General features: G+C 35.1%; 1 protein-coding gene across 4 annotated transcripts in view; it reads right to left on the reverse strand.

Moving 5' to 3' along the window:
- The window catches only part of LOC150094140 (uncharacterized), a 285,741-nt gene that overhangs the window by 100,522 nt on the left and 160,272 nt on the right, over positions 1-24,947 (reverse strand). For 3 of the 4 annotated variants that reach the window (XM_090411829.1, XM_090411832.1, XM_090411830.1), the window contains 2 exons: positions 15,438-15,623; positions 9,182-9,381 (listed from right to left, as the gene is read on the reverse strand). In XM_090411829.1, the coding sequence (XP_090267955.1) occupies positions 9,182-9,381; positions 15,438-15,623 (386 nt within the window). Of the gene's footprint in view, positions 1-9,181; positions 9,382-15,437; positions 15,624-24,947 lie in introns of those variants that run through there. The other variant, XM_090411833.1, reaches the window with a different exon arrangement.

Below are 24,947 nucleotides of genomic sequence, written 5' to 3' on the forward strand. Positions count from 1 at the left end.
TGGCAATTTCACATGGATGCTTATGACAGATGTACCAACTTAGAAAAAAAAAATCTTGTGGATAGTGTTGCCATCTATGGTTGAGGCCAAGAACTTTTCAGTCCACCTTTGTAGTCAACACACTGACTACTTTCTTTTCACACTGTTATGTTTTACGGTTCTCAATAACCTCCTGATATCTTTCTTACTCTCTTTCAACCCACCCAAATCATTTCAACAAAATGTTAATAGTGGATAGTCAGAAAAGAGATATGACAGTGAGACATTTAAGGCACTGAAGAGATTTTAATAACTTCTCAATGGGACTGTTGCTGGTAGACTGAGACTGCTAAGGCATGGGAGGTAACATACATTGCAACAAGTGGTAACATAAAAACAATACAAGAATCAGTAATGGATGTAGAATATTGTTATTTAGAATTATGGCCAAACCAACAAAATCTATGAAGCAATGTTATGTCTGATAACTGCATGTGTTGTGTTCTTCTAGCTGGTTTGTTGTTTTTACAGGATGAAAAAAAAAAAAACAAAGTTTCTGATAAGAAAAGTCCTGCCATCTCTAAAACAGCTAACTCACCTTGAAGATGGATGTGTAAATAATGGAGTTAAATACTTGATAATATATCACCACGTATTCTGAAGGAATGTGCCAGAGAGTTGACACCTGCCTTGACATATTTTTATAATACGAGTCTTGCACTTGGTCAAGTTCCTAAAGAGTGGAAGGAGGGCAAGATTGTGCCACTTCATAAAGGAGGTGATTGAACTCAAGCATCAAACTATAAGGCTATCTCTGTGTCAGGTGTTGTGGTTAAGTTGTTGGAGAAGCTTGTGAGAACTAGAATTCAGAGTTGGGTTGACAACAATGGTATAATCTTTGATGGACAGCATAGATTTGCTAAAGGGAGGTCATGTTTTAGTAATCTACTTACTTATTACAATAAAGTGACTGCTTCCTTTGACAGAGGAGAAGGATACACAGTAATATACTTGGATTTTGCAAAAGCTTTTGATAGAGTACCTCATGATAAGTTGACAGTCAAACTAGAGCAGATGGGGTTGGATATTAGATTAGTGCATTGGATTGGAGACTGGCTATCTGATAGGTATCAACTAATTGTGTATGGGGGTGCGATATCCAGGAAAAGGAAAGTCACTAGTGGAGTGCCTCAGGGGTCTGTTTTAGGGCCATTACTATTTAACTTGTATATTAATGGTATTAGCGAAGATTTGGATGGAGATATTCAGTTGTTCGCAGATGATGCAAAGTTGGAACGAACCATAAAGAGTAGTGAAGATGTTGTGGCCTTGCAAGAAGACTTGAATAAATTGAGTGATTGGGCACGGAAATGGGGATGTGATTTCAATGTTGCAAAATGTAAGGTTTTAAAATTTGGAAAACAAAGATGGGATGCAGAATTTATGCTTGGAGAGAATATATTGCTGGAGGTAGAGGAAATAAGAGATCTGGGAGTGATAGTGGATAAGGATCTAAAATTTAGGGGACACCGCCAAAATTGTGAAGACAACACAAAGGTTTCTGTGAATGATGCGGAGGACACTGACGTGTAGAAGTAGGGAGATTCTTGTTCCGTTGTATAAGGCTTTGATTAGTCCACACATGGACTATTGTGCCCAGATTTGGTCACTGGGTTTTCAGAAGGATGAAGAGATGTTTCCAACATCTCTTCATCCTTCTGAAATGACCTCTGACCTCTGGAATGTTGAGTATGAGGAAAGATTGAGAAGATGTAATTTGCAGAGTCTGGTGGAGAGGAGGAAGAGGGGATATATGATAGAGACCTACAAGTTGGTAAGGGGTTGTTATAAGATCAGTGGTGGAGAAGTTCTACAGAGAATAGTGGGAGATCAGGGGAGAACCAGAGGTCATCCCTGGAAACTGTATAAAGAGGATGCGAGTAGGGGAGTGAGAGGCAGGTTTTTTTCGTGCAGAGTTGTGAATGATTGGAATGCCTTGCCTGAGAGTGTGGTGTCTGCAAGGAGTTTGAGTGTGTTTAAGACACGGTATGATGAGATGTGTGTGTGATAAAAGGGCCTCCCAGATGAGTCTTTGACTCCATTAGGTCTTGGGGTAATAATAATAATAATAATATGAAAAATAAGTTTGTTAAACCAATGGATACTGAAAACCATTGTTACTGCTTTTCTGTGAAAAATACTCATTTATATATCTATGAATGTCTGATCATCTAGCTTCAAATTCCTAACCACATCTTTGTAATCAGGGGACATTATTCTCATGTTCTGGCAGCTTATAGTCATCATTCCTGACCTGCCCTTACTTCTTTCCATTTAGTTATATTAAAAGTAAACACTCTGATATATATATATATATATATATATATATATATATTAATAGGTCTGTATTTAAATAAAACAAATCAACTGCAAAAAGCCAATTTTTTAATGCCAATCCCATCCATAAAAAGATAGAAATCTGAAGCATGTATAATACCATGGGTGGGCTAAGGTTTATATAAATCAAAAGCCATATTCACAAGAACAAACAAGTCACTTCTGTAAACAAGATGTCAAAGTAATCAATGAAAATCATCATCTACCAACTGAAGACTTTCACAAACATCTGTGCTCTAGTGGGATTTGAATCTATAGCTTATTCGTTTCAAAAGAGAAATTCTATTCACTTGGCGACCCAAGCTGGTATTTCTTACAGTATCCTGTGAATATAAAGATTAAGATGATTTGAGAGCCTGAGGAAAATGATATTTTTGCTCCCTCAAAATTATCCCCACTCTCATTAATGTACAAATTCAACGACAGTGGATGATTTGTGCAACACTGTGGCATTGGTTGCCTGCCTTCTCCTTGATTGTGCTTCATTATATACACTTTATAAGGTCTTTTGATCAATCATCCTCTATTCATGAGCTACTAATATCACATTTCTTCTTATCCAACTTGCACTTAACAGTGCAATTCATATATTTCATAGCTATTTGATTCACCCTCCCTAGGTATGAGGCCTGACAGCACTTCCCTCAAATCAACTTGCATGTTTTCCCATATGCCTAACTTCTTCTGCAATTTATGTCATGGAACTGCTAGAAGCCTTTTTTTTTTTTTTTTTAAGTTTGTCATATCACTTCTCTATAGTTCCACAACTCTTACCAACCTCCCAGGTCGAGATTGCATGACCACTCTCTTTAGATACAAAATAGCTACCTTAGTTATGAACATATTGTTTGATACTATTATCAGATGTAGCACGCTGAAACCCAGAAGTATCACCCCTCCCCTTCATCATGCTGTTTTAGGTAATTATCTCTCAGTAGATATATAAATTTGATTTTTTTTCTCATATGTTCTATCCTTCTAATTTATGTTCCTCTCATTAGTTGAAATCTCACTAATAATTCTTATGTCGGAGGTTTAATGGATTTTTTACAACACTCAAAAAGAATTAAAATAGAATTTAATACTTCCTATATTTCGTCCTAGTCACTAGGACATCTACGGGGATTACAAAGACAATTAATGTAACATGCACACAAAAACTTACAATACTAAGCCCAACCACGTGGGTGACAATACAGTCCTATCTAGGTGGAGCGCCCTCTAAGGGCAGTTGTAGGTGGCCTGGAATGTAAGGTGGGACCTCTGGTGATGACTGTTTCCCAAATCTTCGGAAGCTTAATGCAACCGTATTTGTTAAGATTTGGTTGGTTTTTGAGAGCTGTTGCTGCTTCTAAGAAAAGTCTCTCTTTCTTGAATTTGCTGTGGTGGAGCATGGCAGTTTTCTTCCATGATACCAAAAAATCCAAAAAAAAAAAAATCCATTAAACCTCCAACATAATGTCCTCACAGCACTTAAGCCTCTACACAAGGATCACTAATAATTCATTCATTCTGTGCTCATTGGCACAGGATGAATGATTGGCATCATACATTGGCAAATTAGCTCAATGTATGCCATCTATATATAAGTATATAATAAGGCCAAAAGGGGGCAATCATCTTGATTGTAAGGGAAGTGACACTCCCGTAGTCCCCTAGCTGGATCTATCCTCCTCTTCTTCTACTTTGAGTAGAAGAAGAAGAGGATATCCACTCACTTTAATCTTTCCTATAAGGCCTTACCAGCCAACTTTTCTTATTTTATGACCCTTATGCTATTAGAGTACTTGAAGACCTTGGGGTCTTTCTATTTCTGGCCTTATAACCATGTCCACTCTATAAACCTTTACTATAATTCTACTCTATTCTACTATAATCTACTCTTTCCCCTTCAATATACCCTATTCCTCCTATGGGTTTAAATTTGGAAGAAGGCTAGTTCAGTAGCCTTAAGGTAGCAGCCCTACCACTGAACTATCCATCGTCAGGCTAGTCACCTGACATGGAGAACATAATTCAACTTTTAAGCTGACAGAAAAAGGTAATCAGAATGAATCTATGGAAAACAACCCTGGAGTGGAAAAGGTAAAACTAAAATGGAAACGACAAAATATAATACATATAGCAAACTGGAATGTAAGAGGAATAGCATATAAAGAAATAGAATTAGACCAAATATTAAATGAAGGAAATTTTAAAATAGTAGTAATCACTGAAACAAAAAAGAAATTAAAAGGAACCATGAGAACCGAAAATTTTAATGTGATATATAGCAGAGTTGACAGAGACCAAAGAGCACAAGCAGGAGTCATGATTTGGATTCATAACTCCCTTTCAAAACAGTTAAAACATTATAAATTATGGAATGAAAGAATAATAGAAGCTAGAATAAAAATAGATAGAGGTTATTTAACAATAATGGTTTATATGCCCCAGAAGAAGGAAGAGAACAAGATAATATTGAATTTTATAATCAGCTACAAAATATTTATAATAAAATAAATAAAAATGTTTATGTAATTTTAGCAGGAGACTTAAATGCAAGAATTGGAAACACGAAAATTAATAATAATATAGGAATATATGGAGAACATACTCTAAACAGGAATGGTAAAAAATTGATTGACTTTGTAGTTTATAATAACCTAAAAATAATGAATTCTTTCTATAAACATAAAGACATACATAAATATACTTGGGCAGCAAGAGGATGGAAATCAATATTAGATTATTTTATTTTAAATGAAAAGATATCAAAGTTTTCGTTAGATGTTAGAGTTCACAGAGGATATGAAATAAGTAGTGATCACTTCCTCGTTAAAATAAAATTAAGATTACCACCTAAATGGTTACAAGTAACAAGAACAGAAAGAAAATTTAAAACGTTTGTTTATAAAACTAAAACTAGACTATTAAATGACACAAATATACAATGGCTATATGAACAAAGAATTAATCATTATCTAGATAAAATAAAACAAAATGAAGAAATAGAATAGAATGGCTTAATATAAAAATGATACTAAATGCAGCAGCAAATGAAATCTTAGGAAAGACCAAAAAATTCAATAAAAGGAAAAAAACTGAAGATATGGGATGATACAACCAAAGAAATAATCAAAATGAAAAAAGAAGCCTATCATAAATGGTTAAGCAGTAAAAGATTAGAAGATGAAACAGAATATAAAGAATAAGAGCCATAGCTAAAAAAGAAGTCAGAAAAAGACATAGAGAATCATGGAACAAATTTGTTTCTAATTTAGAACATGATTTATATAAAATAAGACCCAATGTACATAAGATTTTGAAACAGCTAAATGCAGATACTAAAGAAAACACAAAATTAAACACCGAATTGAAATTAGAAGAATTTCTAAATTTCTACACAGAATTGTGGACAGATAATATATTAAGCTAGGTTCAGAACTATATAAATATGCAGGAACAAGATTCAAAGAAAGACTCCTATTATAAATTTAGTTTAATCCTTTATCCTCTATTGATAAAGGATTAAACTAAATTTATTATAGTCTAACCAAGTGAAAAATAAACTTTCAACATCTTTCTCTAAATCCAGAGTAATTTAATAAAAAGGTGGCACACCTTTTGGCAACTCCTATAGGTAGAGATGACCTTGCTATTGCTTCTGCCTGGTATCTCTATGTCTGGGCCTGGCTCCCACTGAAGAGACCTCAATAAAGGTTGAAACTGGTCTAGGTAGTGGCCCTTCCTTTAATGCATAACATTATACATATCTGCAAGGAGATGTATTTTGCATTATGGGAGATATTGAGATAAGAGTGATGTTAGCTTGGTCCACCTTTGCAATGAGTCGTCCGGTGTTGTACTACCTTGCCCTAGTCCTGAAGATACTTTCAGGTGCAAACTCTGTTTGCTCACACTTGGATAAAGGATTAAACTAAATTTATTATAGTCTAACCAAGTGAAAAATAAACTTTCAACAAAGACTCCTATTATTTTTAAATAAAATGTATACAACTGGTGATCCCCCCCCCCAATAGAATGGAAAAAAGCAATTGTGATTCCTATCTTTAAAAAAGGTAACAGAGATGACACTAAAAAATATAGAGGTATAAGTATACTAAATTCCTGTTACAAAATATATAGCAGAATTTTAAATAACAAACTAATGAAATATTCCGAAAACCTTATTTTAGAAGTACAGAATGGATTTAGAAAAGGATGATTGATGTATAGACCCAGCCTTTTTCCTAAAATTAATAATAGAGAAAAGAAGAGAATACAATTTAGAAACACATATCGCATTTACTGACTTTGAAAAAGCATTTGACAAAGTTAAAAGAAGCATTTATTTAACATATTAAAAGAAAGACAAATACCAAATAATATCCTAAAAGCTATCATAAGTATATATGAAAATAATCAAATACAAATAAGATTAAATCATGAGCTATCATATACGAGAGAGATAAACCAAGGGGACTGACAGGGAGGCACCCCTCTCAGCAACTCTCTTTAATATTTATCTAAATGAAATAATAATAAAATGGAAGAAAAATTTCCATCAAGGTATTAAACTTTCTCCTACTGTGAACTTAAACACTCTCCTTTTTGCTGACAACCAAATAATAATTACAAATTCTGAAGATAACTTACAGAAAGCTATTTTAGATCTAAATGAGATAGCCAAAGAGTATGGTATGATAATATCAACAGAAAAATCAAAAACTATGGCCTTTAAAAGACAAGATCCAGAAATAAATAAAATAGTAATAGATAACAAGATCTTAGAACAGGTTAATTCATTTAACTACCTAGGATGTATGATGACATATGAAAATGAAAAAGATATAAACCTAAAAATTGCAAAATATTTAAAAATAACAGGTGTAATTAACTCTATATTTAAACCAAACCTAGTTCAAAAACAAACCAGACTAAAAGTATACAATACATTAGCCCTACCAGTCTTATTGTATGGAAGTGAAATCTGGACAATAAAACAAAAAGACAAACAAAGATTAATAACAGCAGAAATTAAGTTTATGAGAAAAACTGCAAAGTATACTCTATTTGATCACAAAAGAAACGAAGAAATTATGAAAGAATTAAACCAAGAATCAGTAACAGAAAAAATTAAAAAATATAAACATAAATGGATGGAACATGTTCAAAGAATGAAAATAGAAAGATTACCAAAACAAGCCTTAAAGTACAAGCCAATAAGAAAAAGAAAACCAGGATGTCCTCTTAAAGATTCAACAATGACGTCTAAGGCCACACTAGGCCTAAATCCTTGATATGCATGATGATGATATAAATACTTCCATAGGAAATGGAAGAACAATGGGACATTGCACCCTTTGGAAAAGACCTGAGTTCAATTCTCGTTGTGATGAGAGAAACCCTTATATGGGCTTTTTCATTTGAAGGTAAGTTAGCCAACCTCATACAGAAGGAGCAGGGGTTCCTCCCTCGTAAATCAAGTTTTTCATGCAATTTACAGAAAAAATACTGTTGATGGTAACAGGTGGTAGATGGCATTGTATGTTGTGATGGTGGTAGTTTTGCTATGATAGTAATAGTTAGATCAAGTAGGGGAGATGGTGAGTTGTATATAATGGAACAGAGTGTCCCCCTGAGATGAGTCCTTAGACCACTTGGAGGTGTCATCATGTAATAATAATAATAATAATAATAATATTTTACTTCATCCCACAGTAGCAGCAGATTATATTTTGCCCTGTTGTCTTCTATCCCACAGTAGACAGCCTCAAATGCACTACATTTTGTGATCCCACTGACAGCAGTGCATTTTATTATTATTATTATTACGTGACACCTCCAGGGAGTCCAAAGCCTCATCAAGGGAGGGCACCTACTCTACATCCACCAACTGCAACAAATCGCAACTACACCAATGGCATCTTCCATCCACCACCACTGGTATTTTCACAGACAATCACAAACATCCATGCCCATGGCAGGATTCAAACCTGCAGTCTTTTGGCTGGAGAGTGGACACGCTAACCACTCAGCAAACCAGGCCACCAAAAATGAATTGCCGAAACCCAGGATCGAACAAGGGACCTTTAGATCTTCAGTCTAACGATTTCAACTTTTCTGGTTGCAATTATTCTACTATTATGAGACATATCCTTGCCTCCATCATGTTTTCTCTGTGCACCCTGAAAATATAACATCTCTTGCTATCCCTGTAACTATATAACCTATCAACCTATGTATCACTAGTTTTTTGGTCGAGTCAAACTAACTAATGTCAAAACTTCCTCATTAGTACAACCTCATTCAGATTTGAAATATGAAAAACTGGATTCAGTATTCTTGGATCATTCTCTCTCTCTCTCTCTCACACACACACACACACACACACACACACTTCAAGGTGCTTACTCATCTACATACCTACATTCCCACTCTCCAAACTCACTCTCAGTGTGTTAATCTGGCAATGCTAAGTCTTGAAAGAGCTTGATCAGTAAGACATCACTTTTCTTGAACATTCTTATAATAACATGCAAGTTCCATACAACTCCAAAACTACTCAAGTGCAGGCCAATAGTCATATATAAATCCATTCATTCATTCATCAGATTCACTCTATACATCTAGAAGTTACAGATCATTCCTTCTACACAATCTACACACTGACTCATTGGCTAACACAGCCGTTTCAATTCACTCCTATCATACTGCCACAGCAGACTTGCAATCTTTACTCTCTTCACAAATCTTTTCACATGCTAAGGAACTAAGCGAGTTGCATTTACAATAATATTTGCATAAAATTAAATTAACTTACCACCGAGTCTAGTTTTGCTACACTCATGGACGCAAGACCCATATGTACATGATTTGGAAGCAAAGGCTGTTGGCCCATAGCAGCAGTGGGAGGTAGTAAGATTGGAGAACTCAGCCCACCCTGTCTCATTAGGTGATGCAGCTGCTGGAAATGAGGTGGTACTGGTGGAGGTGGTACGCTCAAAACAGGACTAAGTGTTCCTAAATAGTAACAAACACCAAAAGCTTTAGAATATGCATAAAGGTTTATTAAGGCAAATTATAGAGTGGTAATCAAAGTGCAGCACACCTATCATTTATGGCACATTTAAGTTTAGATATCTGATACTGTGTTGAGTAGACGGACTATATGTGTATTGAATCATTGCTATCAACAAATAGCTCAACATTTCATGAGTCTTGTTGGCAGAACTGTAAAATCAAGCTTCAGAGATAACTACTGTATGCTCTGATTATTATTATTATTATTCAGGCCTCCATGGAGTCAAAAGACTCATCATGGGAGGTCCTTCTTAGGAAACACAAAGTCTATCATACCCCTCCTCGAACTCTGATTATTTATCAGCATTTGAATGCAAATGGCGCAAGGAAATTTTAAGCTACACACTGACTCATTGAGCTACAGCAAATTAAAAAAAGAGGATTCGAAGCTTGGAATTCTCTAACATGAAATGTCAAAACAAATGTACAAGTCCTACTATTCTGAATGAAAGAATCGTGCAGAGAGTAGTTCTGACATTTGAGGACAGCAGTTGCTAAGGCTGCCTGTTGAGGTTCTGTAACAGGTCAGGTTTAAATGTTTGCAAATTGTAGTGCATATGATTTTATGTTAAGACTGCTAATGCAAGTGATTTGGATGTGGAAATGTTTGTTAAATTTTTCCTATTTTTCATATTGTAGTGTTGCTTTTTTGTGGAAGAACCTTTTGGATCTGTTATGTTATTCTGTTTATTTATGACTATCATGGTTGGTGATGCAGAAAAGTTAATTGAAAAGCAGGAGTATATCATTGGCTGGGAGGGGGGAATCTCCTATCTATTGCACCCCACTATACTATATTCTACTTCCTCTGAGCAATGTGGCAGAGCAAGTGGCAGCAGAATTATTCACTATCTGGTCAGGAAGTCTTTGGTTTCACACAGGTTTGGTCCTGTGCCCTATCTAACAGTCAGCCTGCAGAAGCACTTTTCTGCTGTACATTTGAATGCCAAGATTCTGGGTTCCTCCAATGTGTTTGGCATATAAGGTGTTATCTGCAATGCATACAGGAAGAGCATGTGGGAAAATTTGGAACATAATATTCTTTTAGAAAGCAAATCAACATCCAAAGATGTAATTTACGTTTCCTAGTGAATTTTTCATTTTTTTTTTTTTTACAATCTTAGATCAAACCCTGGAATAGTAAAGGGTTTAATAACATCACCCAAAGATAAGATCTGCCTTATCTTTGGGTGATGTTAACATGGTGACATCGGGATATGAGAGGTGGACACAGGAAGCTATAGCAAGAAAACAAAAAGTTTGACTATCAGTTGAACAGGAGGCAAGCATACTGCATTTGTCCTCAAATTCTGCTTGGATTTGTTGATAAATTCTTGCATTTATTTTGGACTATAGTTTAGGCTGAGTGGGTAGTTGTAATTTTGGAGTTATCCATTGAATGCATGCTGTATTTTTATCATAGACTGCAAATGCACATTTTTTTGAAAACCTGAACTGGAATAGAGATTGGGGATTTTGTAGCGAAGTGGGGAAATGAAAGCCCTCATTTGAGTGGGAATTATGTTGGTATTTGGTCAGAACAGGTGTTTGGATCAGGAAAGAGGAAAAGTAATCATACCACGGAAAAGAGGCACAGAAATTCCAGAGGTCATCCCACTTAGTAGTGCCATAGGGTATGAGGCTGATGCTAGGAAGAGATCAATCTGTAGAAAAGGAGATGCTGATAAGGCTAAATGGTTGGAGTTACCAAGAGCAGAACAGACATCTACAGTGTATTTGTAGGGAGCACTGGTTAAGATAAGGTCCAGAGGGATGAAAAAATGACGAGGATGACTATTTATGTTAGATTATGACTAATAACAAATGATTTGACTTCCTTCCCAGCTTAATCTGTGAGATTGGAGATGGGGGGGGGGGATAGCTTGTGTTATGAACATGGAAGTCTCCTAGGAAGATAATCTCACAGTTTGGGTAATTAATATGAAAAGAACTTTTAGAGATAAGTAATCTATAAAGAAGGCAGCATACTTGTTTGAATCAAAAGTCAGCAAAGCTATAAAGTGAGGTAAGGAAATCTTGAGGCAGAGCACATAATATAGTTGTAATTCAAGATTTATTAACTTTTAAATAGAATGTTCAATGACAAAAGTGTACATTGCTTCCTTTTAACAAAAGTGCCATGCAAGATGTAGTTGGGATATATGAAATGGATAATGCTTGTGGAGGATAACTGAGATTCAGTTAAGAACAGCGATTCAGATTTTGATGCCCAAATTGGTAGTGTATATCATCAATGTGTGTGTATTGATGCTCGAGATGTTGGCAAAATGGATATGCTTTTTATTGGATGAAATTTTGGTGTTATTTTGGAGATTTTTTGCATTAGTTTTTGAAATTTTTGTGTATTTTTCATTTTTTTTTTTTAGTGGGAGATATTTTTACATATTCATACATCCACAGTGAGACTACTATTTGTTTGGTTATCTTTTATGGTAGAGTTGATATAAGAAACTTATACATTAGAGAATGCAGCTGAGATGAAGTAAGGGAATGGTACACTTACCTCCCAGTTATGTGCTCAGACTACATTCCAAGTGTGACCTTGACAGTATCCCTGCACGTGGCTATACTCAGAACTCTCGCCAAACATAACTTGGAAGAATAGTCTGCAGCAAGATTATCTGCTAGCTGATTGGGAAGCCTCCGTGTATATATATATATATATATATATATATATATATATATATATTACCTTTGGGTTTGGTGCCGTGTATCATCTAGAGGCCAGCCTGAAGAAAATATTTGACTGCTATACATTCAAATGGAGTGCTGGCTCCCTAATTTATTAATAAACAGTATATTGAGTATTCCTAACAAGGAAATCATCCATGCTGCATGTGAGAAGAAATGGGAACAGAAATCAAATACCCTACTCTGGAGATAAAGCATGGCAGTAGCCACCCCATCTTTCCAATAAACAAGATGGCAGCGTTTCAAAAGGCAATGAATGATATCTACCAGCTACCATATGTGCACAATGATACATATTTGGCCATGTCAAAGTCCAATAAAGAGGACTGATGACTTCCTTATTCCTGCTTGCTAGTGTATTTCAATAATCAAGTAATTCTATGAGCTCTTTTGGTCATAAGATTATTTGATTATGCTCTCTAACTTCAACTCCATAGCAGCCAATACTCTGAAATCTCCAGCTTCATCAACCTCCTGGAGTATAATTCTGTCAATACAGTACACAGTTTGTAATATTTTTTCATCTCAAAGTGCATAGCAGGATACATTTCCACATTAAAATAATATCCATTATTCTTTACCCATACTTCAGTCTATTTAAATCATTCTGCAAGCTCTCTACATCACATTGATCTAGTATTAGGCTACTTAAATTTTGGATCATCAGCAAACAACAAATATTTTCTCGAATATTTAAGTAACAGACTGATTTGGAGGAAAATTGTAGATAGGAAGTTAGTAATGATGTAAATTTTTCATGTAGTACTATCATATCCTATATACCTCTTGAGGGTACATGGCAGGAATTTGATGATGATGATATTTTACCTTTGATCAACTTCTACAATACCTTAATTATTGCTAACAAGGTATTATTTGATGTATCTGTCTTGGCTATTTTGCCTTCTTTTCACTTCCTTGACACCTTACTATAGTTGAAATTTAAGTTAAAGAGCTTTGTTAGCTGTTAATTCCTTGCACAGTCTTGTAATATTTGAACTGATAGCCCATCTAATTAATACCCCTTGCACATTCTTCTTGTCATACATGGACTAATATCCCATGTGATCTGATTGCATTAAGATTTTACAATATCCTAAGTAGCTTCAATTCATCTACCTCTATTCCCACATCAATTCTTGTCACATCTGTTACTACAGCTTTTCCACCTGGTTGTTACAAGGATGTAGTTACAGGAAAAGAATGTAGGAATATAGTATTTTCAGGAAGGCCAGAGAGAGAGAGAGAGAGAATAGGATGGGAAGAGGTATACTGTTGCAGATGAATGGCAGCAAAAGAGAGTAGGTCAGTGGGAAGACAGAAATATGAACAGTCTGAGGCTATCTGGGATGAGATAGAGACCAATAGTCACATAGAGTGAAGGAAATGGAATTTATACAGCTGTTAAGAAATAATTACTTTAAACATCCTGTGATGAACCAGACTCAGGATTTGAGAGTAATCAATATGGTGATAATATTGGAGGATCTGTTCAAAACCAAAGTAGCCAAAGTGCTCCAATTGGGGGGGGGGGGGGACATCATGATGTCTTGACTTGGAAGATGGCCAAGTAGTTTTTATTTTTTAAGAAGAAGCATATGTGGAACTAGAGTATATTTATGTCACTTAGGAGGTAGCATGAAACAATGCCAAGTCATAAGAATCTGAAAGGGAGGGATGTTAGCAGTGTACAGAACATGATGAAGGGATGTCCGAAGAAAGCAGTATCAGACTATATGTTCAAAGTCAAGAGGATAAATCACATAGGAGTTAGATGGATGAGTAGTATCAATAAGCAGGCGCTGCAAGGTCTAAAAAGTACATATCATTCCTTCTACACAACTTACACATCAATATCCGTAATCAAGTCTGGTGGTAAGATTTATACATCAGAAATTCCATGTTGTAATTTTCTTAAAAACTACAATTATCTGTAATCAAGGTCCTCCTCCTCAACTTGCCTCTATCATACCATCGTACCAGACTTACAATCTTTTGTCTTTCACTTTTCTTTTTTCCATCTAATAATTCTTTAATATCTTCTCTCAAACTACACTTTTTGCCTTTCAGATCATACATACTTGCCAATACAGTCAACTCTATCGATTTATTTCTTTGCATCCTGATAACCTCACTAATGTCGTTAATTTTCATGCCTGGGAATCAAATTTAGTCATGCTCTCATTCAGCACTCCTCTTTTTATAGAATAACTATTAAAAAAGTTTCTCCCTCTCCTCTTGCTTTGTCATATATTTCTGTTTCTTTCCTCATCTCTTCTTTCTTTCTTTCTCTTCTCGGCTCCACCACATATCTGATATTGCAGATATTTCTGCAATCATTCAAACTCACACTTTGTCTTATGAAGGACTCCAAGTAAGTATGCTGTTTCTCTCATGACATCTTTTCCATCTGTTGTTAACATTCTCCAATCTGCTATTACATATTTTACTCACCTCACACATATTTGTGTATATGAGAAGGACTAGTATAACAAATAATGCATTATCCTATTTCTTACAATTGAATATTTCGATGTTTAACATAAAAATAATAGCTGTGTATACCAAAATACTTAGTAGAAGTGGATCTTTTCTTTACAGACTGTACTCATTACATAGAGTCTTTACTGTATATTACAAAACAAAATTTAAATATTTCTCATTTGGTTCACTTAACTCTATATCACTCCATCAAAAAAACAAAAAAAAATTAGTTTAGATGCTTCTGTCACTTTTTCTACAGCCACATTTCTTGAATGTTGTAATGTTTCTTATTTTGTAATACTGATCCAAAGATTCAATTTTTCTTATGACTTCCAGCCACAAAAGGTTGCAAAACCTGTAGTGCATAGTTGCATTAGTTACAGGTGAGCTGTTTCTTTCTTTCTTTCTGTTTTTTTTTTGTGTATATTTTTTAAAAAATTTAAAAAATATATTTTTTAAATATATTTTTAAAAATTTTCATTTATTTATTTTGTTTACATAATCTGAAAATCTGCTTTAGAGACCCAATGGAACTTTTCAAACCACTTCAGGTTTCCAAAGCAGAGCAGTGGTCTGACACCAAGGCAAAGAAATTCATCTCAAACCTAAGAAAAATGAGAGATAAATTTATTAGTTACTAATTTAAAAAATGTAGAAACCTATTATCTGTAAAAACCCATGCGTGCAATTCTGTTTTAGTTACTACACCTTAGATATTATCTCAGACTGCAGATAAATTCAGTTTTAAATCTTCTTAGCCTCCAATTATGGATAGTTATGAGTCTATATGCATATCTTACCTGCTGAAAGATGGCCATAAGAACCACTGGCACTTGAACTGCGGGATCCATTCATGAAAGAAACTAATGAATTTGGTGAAAATCGGATCATTGAGTTAATGTCAAAAGAATCAGAGTATGGCGAACTAGAAAGTGCACGCTTACGACTGTGCCGTGTGGCTGGTCGAGGGCTCGTATGTCTGGTGCCTAAATAAGAGAATATTTGGTTTAATTTACATATAAAAAAAAAAAGCATGTACATACCTCAAATGCAGCATACCAATTAAAATCACTCATGTTGAGAATGTGTATCAATTACTAATCAGATACTTATCTGCAAATTCACTTCCACATTGATGTTAATTATTTAATTTTATAGATAACACCAATTTCATATATCTTATTTTATTATCCACAAATTTTTCAAAGTTTTTAAAAGTAAATTTACTTCATTCTTTTAAATTTTGCATAGTGACATTTATATAAATATTTCCACAGCAATATTACACTGCATTGTATGAATTGTGATATTACTATTACTAAAATAATCTTCATGGAATCAAGTCAGTTTTTGCACAAAGCAAACTAACTTATTTTTACATAATTCTTCACCTTTTATTCAACATAAAATAAAAGAGAGAAAGATTATATATATATGAATGGCAACATAGTATAAAACAAGTTTATATTAATGTGACTCTCTCTCTCTCTCTCTCTCTCTCTATATATATATATATATATATATATATATATATATATATAGAGAGAGAGAGAGAGAGAGAGAGAGTCACATTAATATAAACTTGTTTTATACTATGTTGCCATTCATATGAAGCATAGCATATCATACCATGGTAAAGGAAAAATTTTTCTATAAATATATCCAATTATTCCAAAATTCAGCTCATATGTATTATACAGCCAAATTTTATCCGTGAAAAATAACTTATATTATTCAGTATTGTTAACGCAAAGCATAGTACAATCCTACAATCCTATCATACCACCAGTGGGATATAGCAGTATTGAGCCATTTCTACAAATGAATGTAATAGCAACATTGATGAATAGGATAAAAGAGATATGGACCATGATGAAGAATTTCAAGAGCATGTTATGGTGGCTGATAATGTTGTTACTACATCAATGCCTTCTCACGCATGCCATCAATATGTGGCTTCTACTGGCCATATATTGAAGGAACTCACTGGGATGACAGTGGATGACTTTACTTAGCATGACAGCACAGTAAGTCATGAATAATTTTTAGCACAGAGAATGGCAGGGTAATTCATTGTTTTACCTCAAGCAGTGGTAAATATGCCTGCCTAGAATGAAAATTTTATGATAAGGTCAGGTATGGTAACTCAAACCCCACCTTAAATGTCCCCTCTTCTTTTTAAGATGTTGGTGAATCCACAGAAGCTTAGAGTAATATAATAATTCAGATCAATAATATAGATCAACTGTAGTATTTTTGAATTGTGCTCAGAATGTTTCAGTTACTTTGTATTATAATGTTGGTTGTTGTTTTTGTTATTATTATAGGGGAGAGTCATCCATCCATCTGTTCACTGGACACGAACAGATGCTGTATGGTCACTCAGATGCTTGGTGATGTGCCACACCAGTCCTCACCATGTGGTCCCGTTGTATACTTTTCTGGAGGCTTCGACTCTCTGAAGATCAGTCACTCCACACACACCATCCATCTATCTCATTGATGGTCTATCCCTTCCTCTTTTTCCAGGAATTTTACCTCCTATTACTATTCTGAGAAGTCCTCCTTTCATCCTTTCAATGTGTCCAAAGTATTTCAACTTTCAAGAGTGGATATAGAAGTTGTTTTGTGGTTGTGTGTTGAAATACTGTTTGTTTGGGTGGATTATTATATGGTCCATCACTGCAGGTGGAAATTTTTAAAAAAATGTTACCTGTATATCAGCATAAGTCAGCAGCATAGAAACTTTAGTGCTCAAAGATCAAGATTTATTTTAGCCTTTTCTCAGTGGACACGATGCAAAATTTGTTTTGTGTATCTCAGAAAATGTGAAAGGGTTAATATAAACCTGTGAGAATGAATAAATAAATAAGAATAGTAGACTGTGCAAGACATATGATCACAGACTGCAACATTTGAAGAGAGAGAAAAAAAAAAAAAAAAGATGTTAGTGATGTGGTTGCTGTCGTTGTTATTGTGTGAGGTTCCCCCAATTTCCTCATCCATCCCTTAGGACTAGTTGAGCTCTCAAAACCCGTTCTGAGGTACGAAAAACCCGAGTTTCCAGGTGAAAAAACCTTCATATGAAACCAGCTAATTCACCTTTAGTCAAAAGATACCAGATAAAGGTTCCTCATGTCATGGACGGAAATCAAATCTAGGTTTTTTTGACCAAAGGGCTTTGCTTTGTCTATACTGACTGGGCTATGGAGGCCCTAGGTATTAGTGATAGCAGTAACATAAGTGAGCATAGAAGAAATTAGATCAAAGCAGGTAACAATAAAGGCGAAATGAAGTGTGTGCAGAGGATGAAATTGAATATTTGAAGAAGCAGTTGACTAATATGGATGAGAAGAAAGAAATTCGTACGGTGAACAATGTGTCAAAGGATAGCTGTCTGGTATTGTAGAGGATGTGCTCATTAGAAGTGAATAACAGGGTGCATAAAACATGTTTTCCAGATAGCATACTTAGACAAATAACAGAGATTTAAATAAAAAGCATAAATGAATATCAGAATTAGTGGCATTTTTGAGCACAGCACCATTGACCTAGAAAGTGAGAAAAAGAATGCCGAGAGAGGGGTTTGAGGAAGTTGTTGTAGAAGGTGGAAGATAATAGTATAGAAGGAAAAGTAGTTGGCATGTTGGCCAGATATGTCAACAATGAGTCGAAAAAGAGAGCCTAGATAATGAATGGTACAATAGTTTAGCTGTGTGAGACAAAAGTGTATAATTGACAAATAGATAGAGTGAATTTGAAAGGAATTTAGACTGGTTTAAAATAGATGGACTGCATCTGAATTTACACTAGACATATAAAGTGACTGCAGTTTGCTGAGCAAGTTCATGTAAGCAAGTGAGTATGACTAAGGATAAAAGAAAATGATTAAGACAATGAAAAGTAGGTTGCAGAAGAAACGTGAGAGTAATAATCATGATAGGAGGGAATGATAAACTTTGTGAGTGCAAAGGAACAGATGAGAGTAAGGAACAAGGAAATGAGAATCATCAAAGTATGGAGAGAAAAGTAGTAGAGAAAGAGATGGTGTTGGTGGGATGGCCTTAAAGAGAGTAGGATCAGTCATATCTGGAAATGTATGGAAATAAACTGAAGGAAAGGTTGGTAAGATCATGAACTGGATCAAGCATTGCAAGGAATAATAGCATGTATTTGAGTTATGGAACCTCACACCACCTCCCAAGTCCTCAAAGTCACACTCATATCAATCAGCAAGTGTTTATATAGGTAATCCTCATATAACGCAGTACTTATACAACGTGGTTTCAATATAATGCAGCCTAAAAATCATATTTTATATTCGTTAATTTTGCTTCTGCTTTTATCGCACATGTAGTTATAAGTAGCGATTAGGGAAAATATCCTTTAGCATGCATGTACGTCAATTCTTTACCATGGTGTTTATTGTTCAAAGTTGTCTTCGTTTTCTACCAGGAAAGCGTATTAAAAATCATAAGTGTGTTAATCTCAAGCTGAGCACTTTATTTTCTGGTGAGTTACAATATGTAATGCTTTTTTATGTAAAAATTTTATTTTTATAGCAATGGCCACTTAGAGGGCTTTTGCGATTTGGTTGAAAACGAAATTAGTGAATTAATTGATGGGGAAATAGATTTAAATCAGGAGGAACTGGTACAACTAATAGATGACATTGAACCAAATGGCAGGGAAAGTTCTGCCGAAGATTCTGATTGTGATGAATCCGTTAAAGAATTCAGTTTAAAGAAATTAGCAGAAGGATTGGACTTAGCAAGAAAGTTAGGAAGTTATTTTATGGATAATGATCCTTGAATGGAGGGCTCCGGAAAATTCACGAGACAGTTGGATATTTGTGTAGCTCCATATTATGAACTTAATAAAAAAAATTGCAGCATAGTGATAAGTAAGGTCTTATTACTGACTTCTTGATAACTAAACCAGCTGAAGTATGCAATGAGAATTATACAAATGATGTCCAAGAGATTTCAAGTAATGATGACGTCTGTCCACTCATAAATAAAGAACATCTACGAGAAGTGCGTTTTGAAGAGAGTGATGACGATTAAAATATGCACTTTATTTTTTTGCCTCAAACATTTATGCATTATGTGCAATGAAGTTTACATACAATTTGTAATTTTATAAGTTTATACTATGTACTGGGGGGGGGGCTACGTCCCCCTGGCACCAACGCCACCTGGCACCCACCCACCCTGAGTTCCGGACTGGTAGGCCAGTTCTCCTTGAATTCTGATGACTCGAATTTTGAAGACTCGACACTCAGGGTAGCCCCTGAGTTTCAAAATGTTTCAAATAACTTGACAAAAAACATAACACAAAAACGTTTCATAAAAAGGCTTATCATTTTATATCTATAGGATAGATTTTGTTTCATAGTTTATGTTTTCTTAGGGGGGGGGGGTGCTTAAGGGTCAAAGCTATATAACTGAGAGAAGACCTCCACATAGCTTTTAAAGGAATGTGGAGAACCGACCAGGGATTCCAACCTAATGTCCAATCCTCACCTTCTCGTGGTGCACACTGTTGGGTAACCTGAATACTGAACAAACAAGGATGGGCTGGCAATTTGGGATTCAGCCAACCAAATTGTATTCTTATTGGCTTAAACCAAAATACAAAATGATGGTACAACATGACAAAATTTCATGCCAGCTGGGGCATTGCCCAGTTAAACAAAGCCCCCGTTGTTTTGCCAGGGAACCAGGGCGAACAGCGAAAAGTCAGCTACTCGAACAAATCTGAAAACACACTCCAACTCAACATCACCAGAGTTAAAAATCAGTAGTATCAACATAAGAAGCCTGAATGGCAAAGAAATGGAGCTGGCTGAGGAATTGGATAAGTACCAGATCAACATAATAGGGGTGACTGAAACAAAAAAGGCAAAAACTGGTGAGATGTTTCTGAGCAATAAATACAAAATGTTATATTCAGGCAATGACAATCAAGGAAAAGAAGGAGTAGCCATAGTATTCAACACAAAATACGAGACTCATCTTCTTGAATGGCAGGCAGTCTCAAGTAGAGTGATGTGGCCAAATATGAGAATGGGGAACTGGACAATGAGACTTATTTGTGCCTATGGTCCCACAGAAGGTTCTACTAAGGTAGAAGTGGAGGAATTTTTTGAGGCTTTAGAGAAAGCAACTGACACAATGAAAACTAAAAAGTTGGTCCTTGTTGGGGATCTAAATAGCAAAGTAGAAAATGATTGTCAGACATACAAAAATATTTTGGGAAAATTTGGAGAAAAGAGCAAAAGCTAATAATAATGGCAAATACCTGTTGAATTTCTGCTCAGGACATGGACTGGTTATTACTAACACCATGTTCCAACATAAAAATGTGCACAAATTCACATGGAGAGAAGAGACAAGGAATAAGAAAAGTCTCATTGACTATGTTATTGTTGATAGTGATGTTTTCTCCCTGGTGCAGGACACAAGAGTGTACAGAGGATTTGAAATTGGAAGTGATCATTATTTAGTCTTGAGCAGGATAAAATTGAATTTCATATTGAAAAGAATAACATGTAAGAAAGTTTTAAAGCAAATAAAAGTCGAGCAACTCTCAGATGTGAACTGTAGACTAAAATACACAAAGATTATTGAAGAAAAAATGAAAGAGTTTGAGAACAGGAACCAAACCTTGGAGATTCAGTGACAAACCTTGAAGAAAACCCTGATTGATTCATCCAGAGCGGCATGTGGTGAAGTTGTGTGCAAGGATAGAAAAATTAGAACTCCATGGAGGACACAGGAATAAAGAGGCAGTGATGGAAAAGACGAAAGCATATCAAAAGTTCCTGGCAAATACGTCAGTTTATACTCTTAGCAAATACAGACAAATATAAGAAACCTAATTACTGTGTAAAACTGGCTAAACAAAAGTCATGGGAGGACTTTGGCAAGAACATAGAAAATAAATATCAAGAAGGTTTCAAAATATTCACGAGATTGTTGAAGAAGCTTAGAAATGGAGGAAAAAGTGCTGTAAAAGGAGTTAGAGATGATAAAGGTGACATGAAAACGGGAGAAAAAAAAGATATCCTTGAAGTATGGAGTAATTACTTCGAAAAATTGCTAAATGAAGTTACCACTGTGCTATCACAAGCAGTGATAGCACAATGGTAAAAAACACTCAACAGACATACAGTCAGGAATAGATATCCATACTTGAACTAGGTAAAAAATGCTATCAAAGGCTTGAAATGTGGAAAGGCATCAGGAGTAGATGATATTTGACAAGAAATGCTGAAGTAAGGTGTTATAAAAGTCTTACAGTGGCTGCACTGCATAGTTCAGATGGCCTGGACAGAGGTACGAATTCCCGATGATTAGAGTAGAGCTCTCATAGTACCCATATATAAGAAGGGAAATAAAACTGAATGTGAGAATTACAGAGGTATTTCCCTATTGAGTGTTCCTGTTAAGATCTATGCAAGTATACTTGAGAAATGGTTGAGAAGAATTGTGGAAGAAAAACTTGGTGAAGAACAAGCTGGATTCAGACCAAATAGAGGCTGTCAGGATCAGATCTTCACTTTACGACAGATAGTTGAGAAATCATGGGAATATAACAAAGATCTGTATTTAAGTTTTGTCGATCTGGAAAAGGCATATGACAAGGTGCCAAGAGAGAAGCTATTCAATATACTACAGTTATATGGTATAAATGGGGCATTATATGAAGCAATACTTAGTCTTTATTTGAGTTGTAAGTCAGCAGTTAGAATTGAAGGAAATACAGGAAGATGGTTTAATGTTAAATCTTGTGTGAGACAAGGATGTACATTATCCCCTCTGTTATTCATTATCTGTATGGATCACATTATGAAGGAAAGTGGTATTAATCATGATATCAAAATTGGAGATGTTAATATCATTAACATCTTCAATTTCCAATAAAGCAACATCTCTTTGCTTTATGTGGACGATGTTATACTTCTAAATAAATCCGCTACAAGTCTGAAAGATTCCCTGACGAAATTGAATAACTGCTGTAAAAGATATGGTATGAAGATCAGCAATAAAAAGACAAAGACAATGAAAATAGGCAGAATCGTTGAAAACATCAACTGCGTTTTGAACAGAGAAGCTGTGGAACAAGTAAAACATTTCAACTACTTAGGGAGGATTTTTAGTGAAGATGATAAATTAAATATGGAAGTAGACAACAGAATCAACAAAGCTGGTATGGTAGGAAGTCAATTGAATAAATTCATATGGAATAAGAAAGAAATTAGTCGGAACACTAAATTAGCTGTATACAAGACAGTGTTCAAACCAGTTTTAACTTATGGATCTGAGAGCTGGGTCAGAAATAAAACACTTGACCAAAGACTAGAGACCGCAGATATGAGAGTCCTGAGAAAGATTAGAGGCGTGAACAGATGACATCAATGACAATATCATATTAAAAATGAGGATATTAGAAAAGAACTTGACATTGTCAGCATCCAGGAATGCGTTACTAGAGCTAATCTCAGGTGGTATGGTCACTTACACAGAATGGGCAAGGAAAGATTAGCAAAACAAGGGTTCTCTGCCAGGTTGGCAGGACAACGATCCAGAGGAAGACCAAGACATAGGTGGAATGATGCAGTACAAAGTGCCTTAAACCAGCGATTTTCAACCAGTGTGCCGCGAGAGGTCTACAGGTGTACCGTGAGATTTATGAAAACAAATTAATTGAAAGAAATAATGTCGTAATTTGCGCATTTATTTATTAGTGTCTGGTCTTCCCTCTTCTTGTGTGTGTAAATTAATCAAAATTATGCCTATTTTTTGGCAGATCATCAAAAAAATTAAAAGAATATATTTTTAGTGTGCCACAGAATTTAATAATTAGTCTAGGTGTGTCGTATTATGGAAAAGATTGAAAATCACTGCTTAGACAATAGAAATATAAGATCTGATAATGTTGGAGTCTTGACAAGTAACAGGCTGATTTGGAGGAAAATTGTAGATAGGAAGTTAGTAATGATGTAAATTTTTCATGTAGTACTATCATATCCTGTACATCCCTTGAGGGTACATGGCAAGAATTTGATGATGACGATGTTTTCTTGACTTACATGAATTTCCTGAATTAAATAAAAATATTTTTTGTTGGATATGTCATTGTTGTTTATATAATTTAAAAAAAAAAAAAAAACGATTTCAGAACCTACCCTACTTTTTCTATGTGATCTGAGTCTTGCATAATGCGATTTATATAACGCGGCATTTCTAACATGCTGCTTAAGGTAGTTATCCCTGAACAAATAGAAATTGACTCTCTCCATCCAATCCACATTTCTGTAAATAAAATTCGTCCAATAAGATCACCCTCTCCCCCTTTTTTTTTTCTTGACCCAATAAAATATTTCACCATATAATCTATTAGATATACTATTCTTTTTATTTCAGCCTTACACCAAGTAGTCTAAAAGTCAATGTAAGGCCATTTTCCTTAAAGAGAGATGGATCAGTCATAGCTGGAGAAGTATTGAAGTAAACTGAAGGAAAGATTGGTAAAGTCATGGACTGGTGAGGCATTGCAAGGAATAATGACCTGTGCTTGAGTTATGGAACTTCATATGGGCTGTTATGTTTGTATACTATAATGAGTATTTAAAATAAAGAAGCTGAGTTTGTGGCATGGACTGAGTCAGTATGTCCAAGGATAATTGGAATAAGTGAAGCTTAGTTAACTGATGATATACAATAGGAAAAGAATCAGAGGGATATAATATCTTCTGGGAGGATATGAAGGAGAAAAAAGGAGAGGATATTGTAGCTTATCATCACAGAGAAATTGTGCCAGTAAGGATGGAGATGGAAAATGGCAATACACTGATAGAGACATATAAATTGGTAATGGGTTGTTATAAGATTAATGTTGAAGAGGTTTTCATAAAATGATGGAAGATTGGTGGGAACTACAAGAAGCCCTATAAGAAGGATGTGAGCAAGGAAGTGAGAAGCAGGTTTTTTGCATGGAGAGTTGTGTTTAAGGCACAGTATGATGATCTGCGAGTATGACAAAGGGACCTCCACAGTGAATCTCCGATTCCATGGGGGTCTAAATCTTAGGATGATAATAATAATAACTTTGCATCAACCTGGTTGGACAAGTGATTAATGTGCCTTCTCTCCCACCAACAGGCTGTGGGTTCAAATCTCACTATGAGTATGGATGCTTGTGATTGTCTTTATGTGGGAGATAAATTGCCTGTACAATGCGAGATCACTACCCTAGTCTTTCTAAAAGCCTGAAGTGTCTTGAAAGAGGTTTGTTATAATAAT

The sequence above is a fragment of the Typopeltis vanoorti genome, chromosome 22 (genome assembly GCF_054136105.1).
Source record: "Typopeltis vanoorti isolate ZY-2024b chromosome 22, IOZ_Tvanoo_1.0, whole genome shotgun sequence".
In the NCBI taxonomy this organism is placed as follows: domain Eukaryota; kingdom Metazoa; phylum Arthropoda; class Arachnida; order Uropygi; family Thelyphonidae; genus Typopeltis; species Typopeltis vanoorti.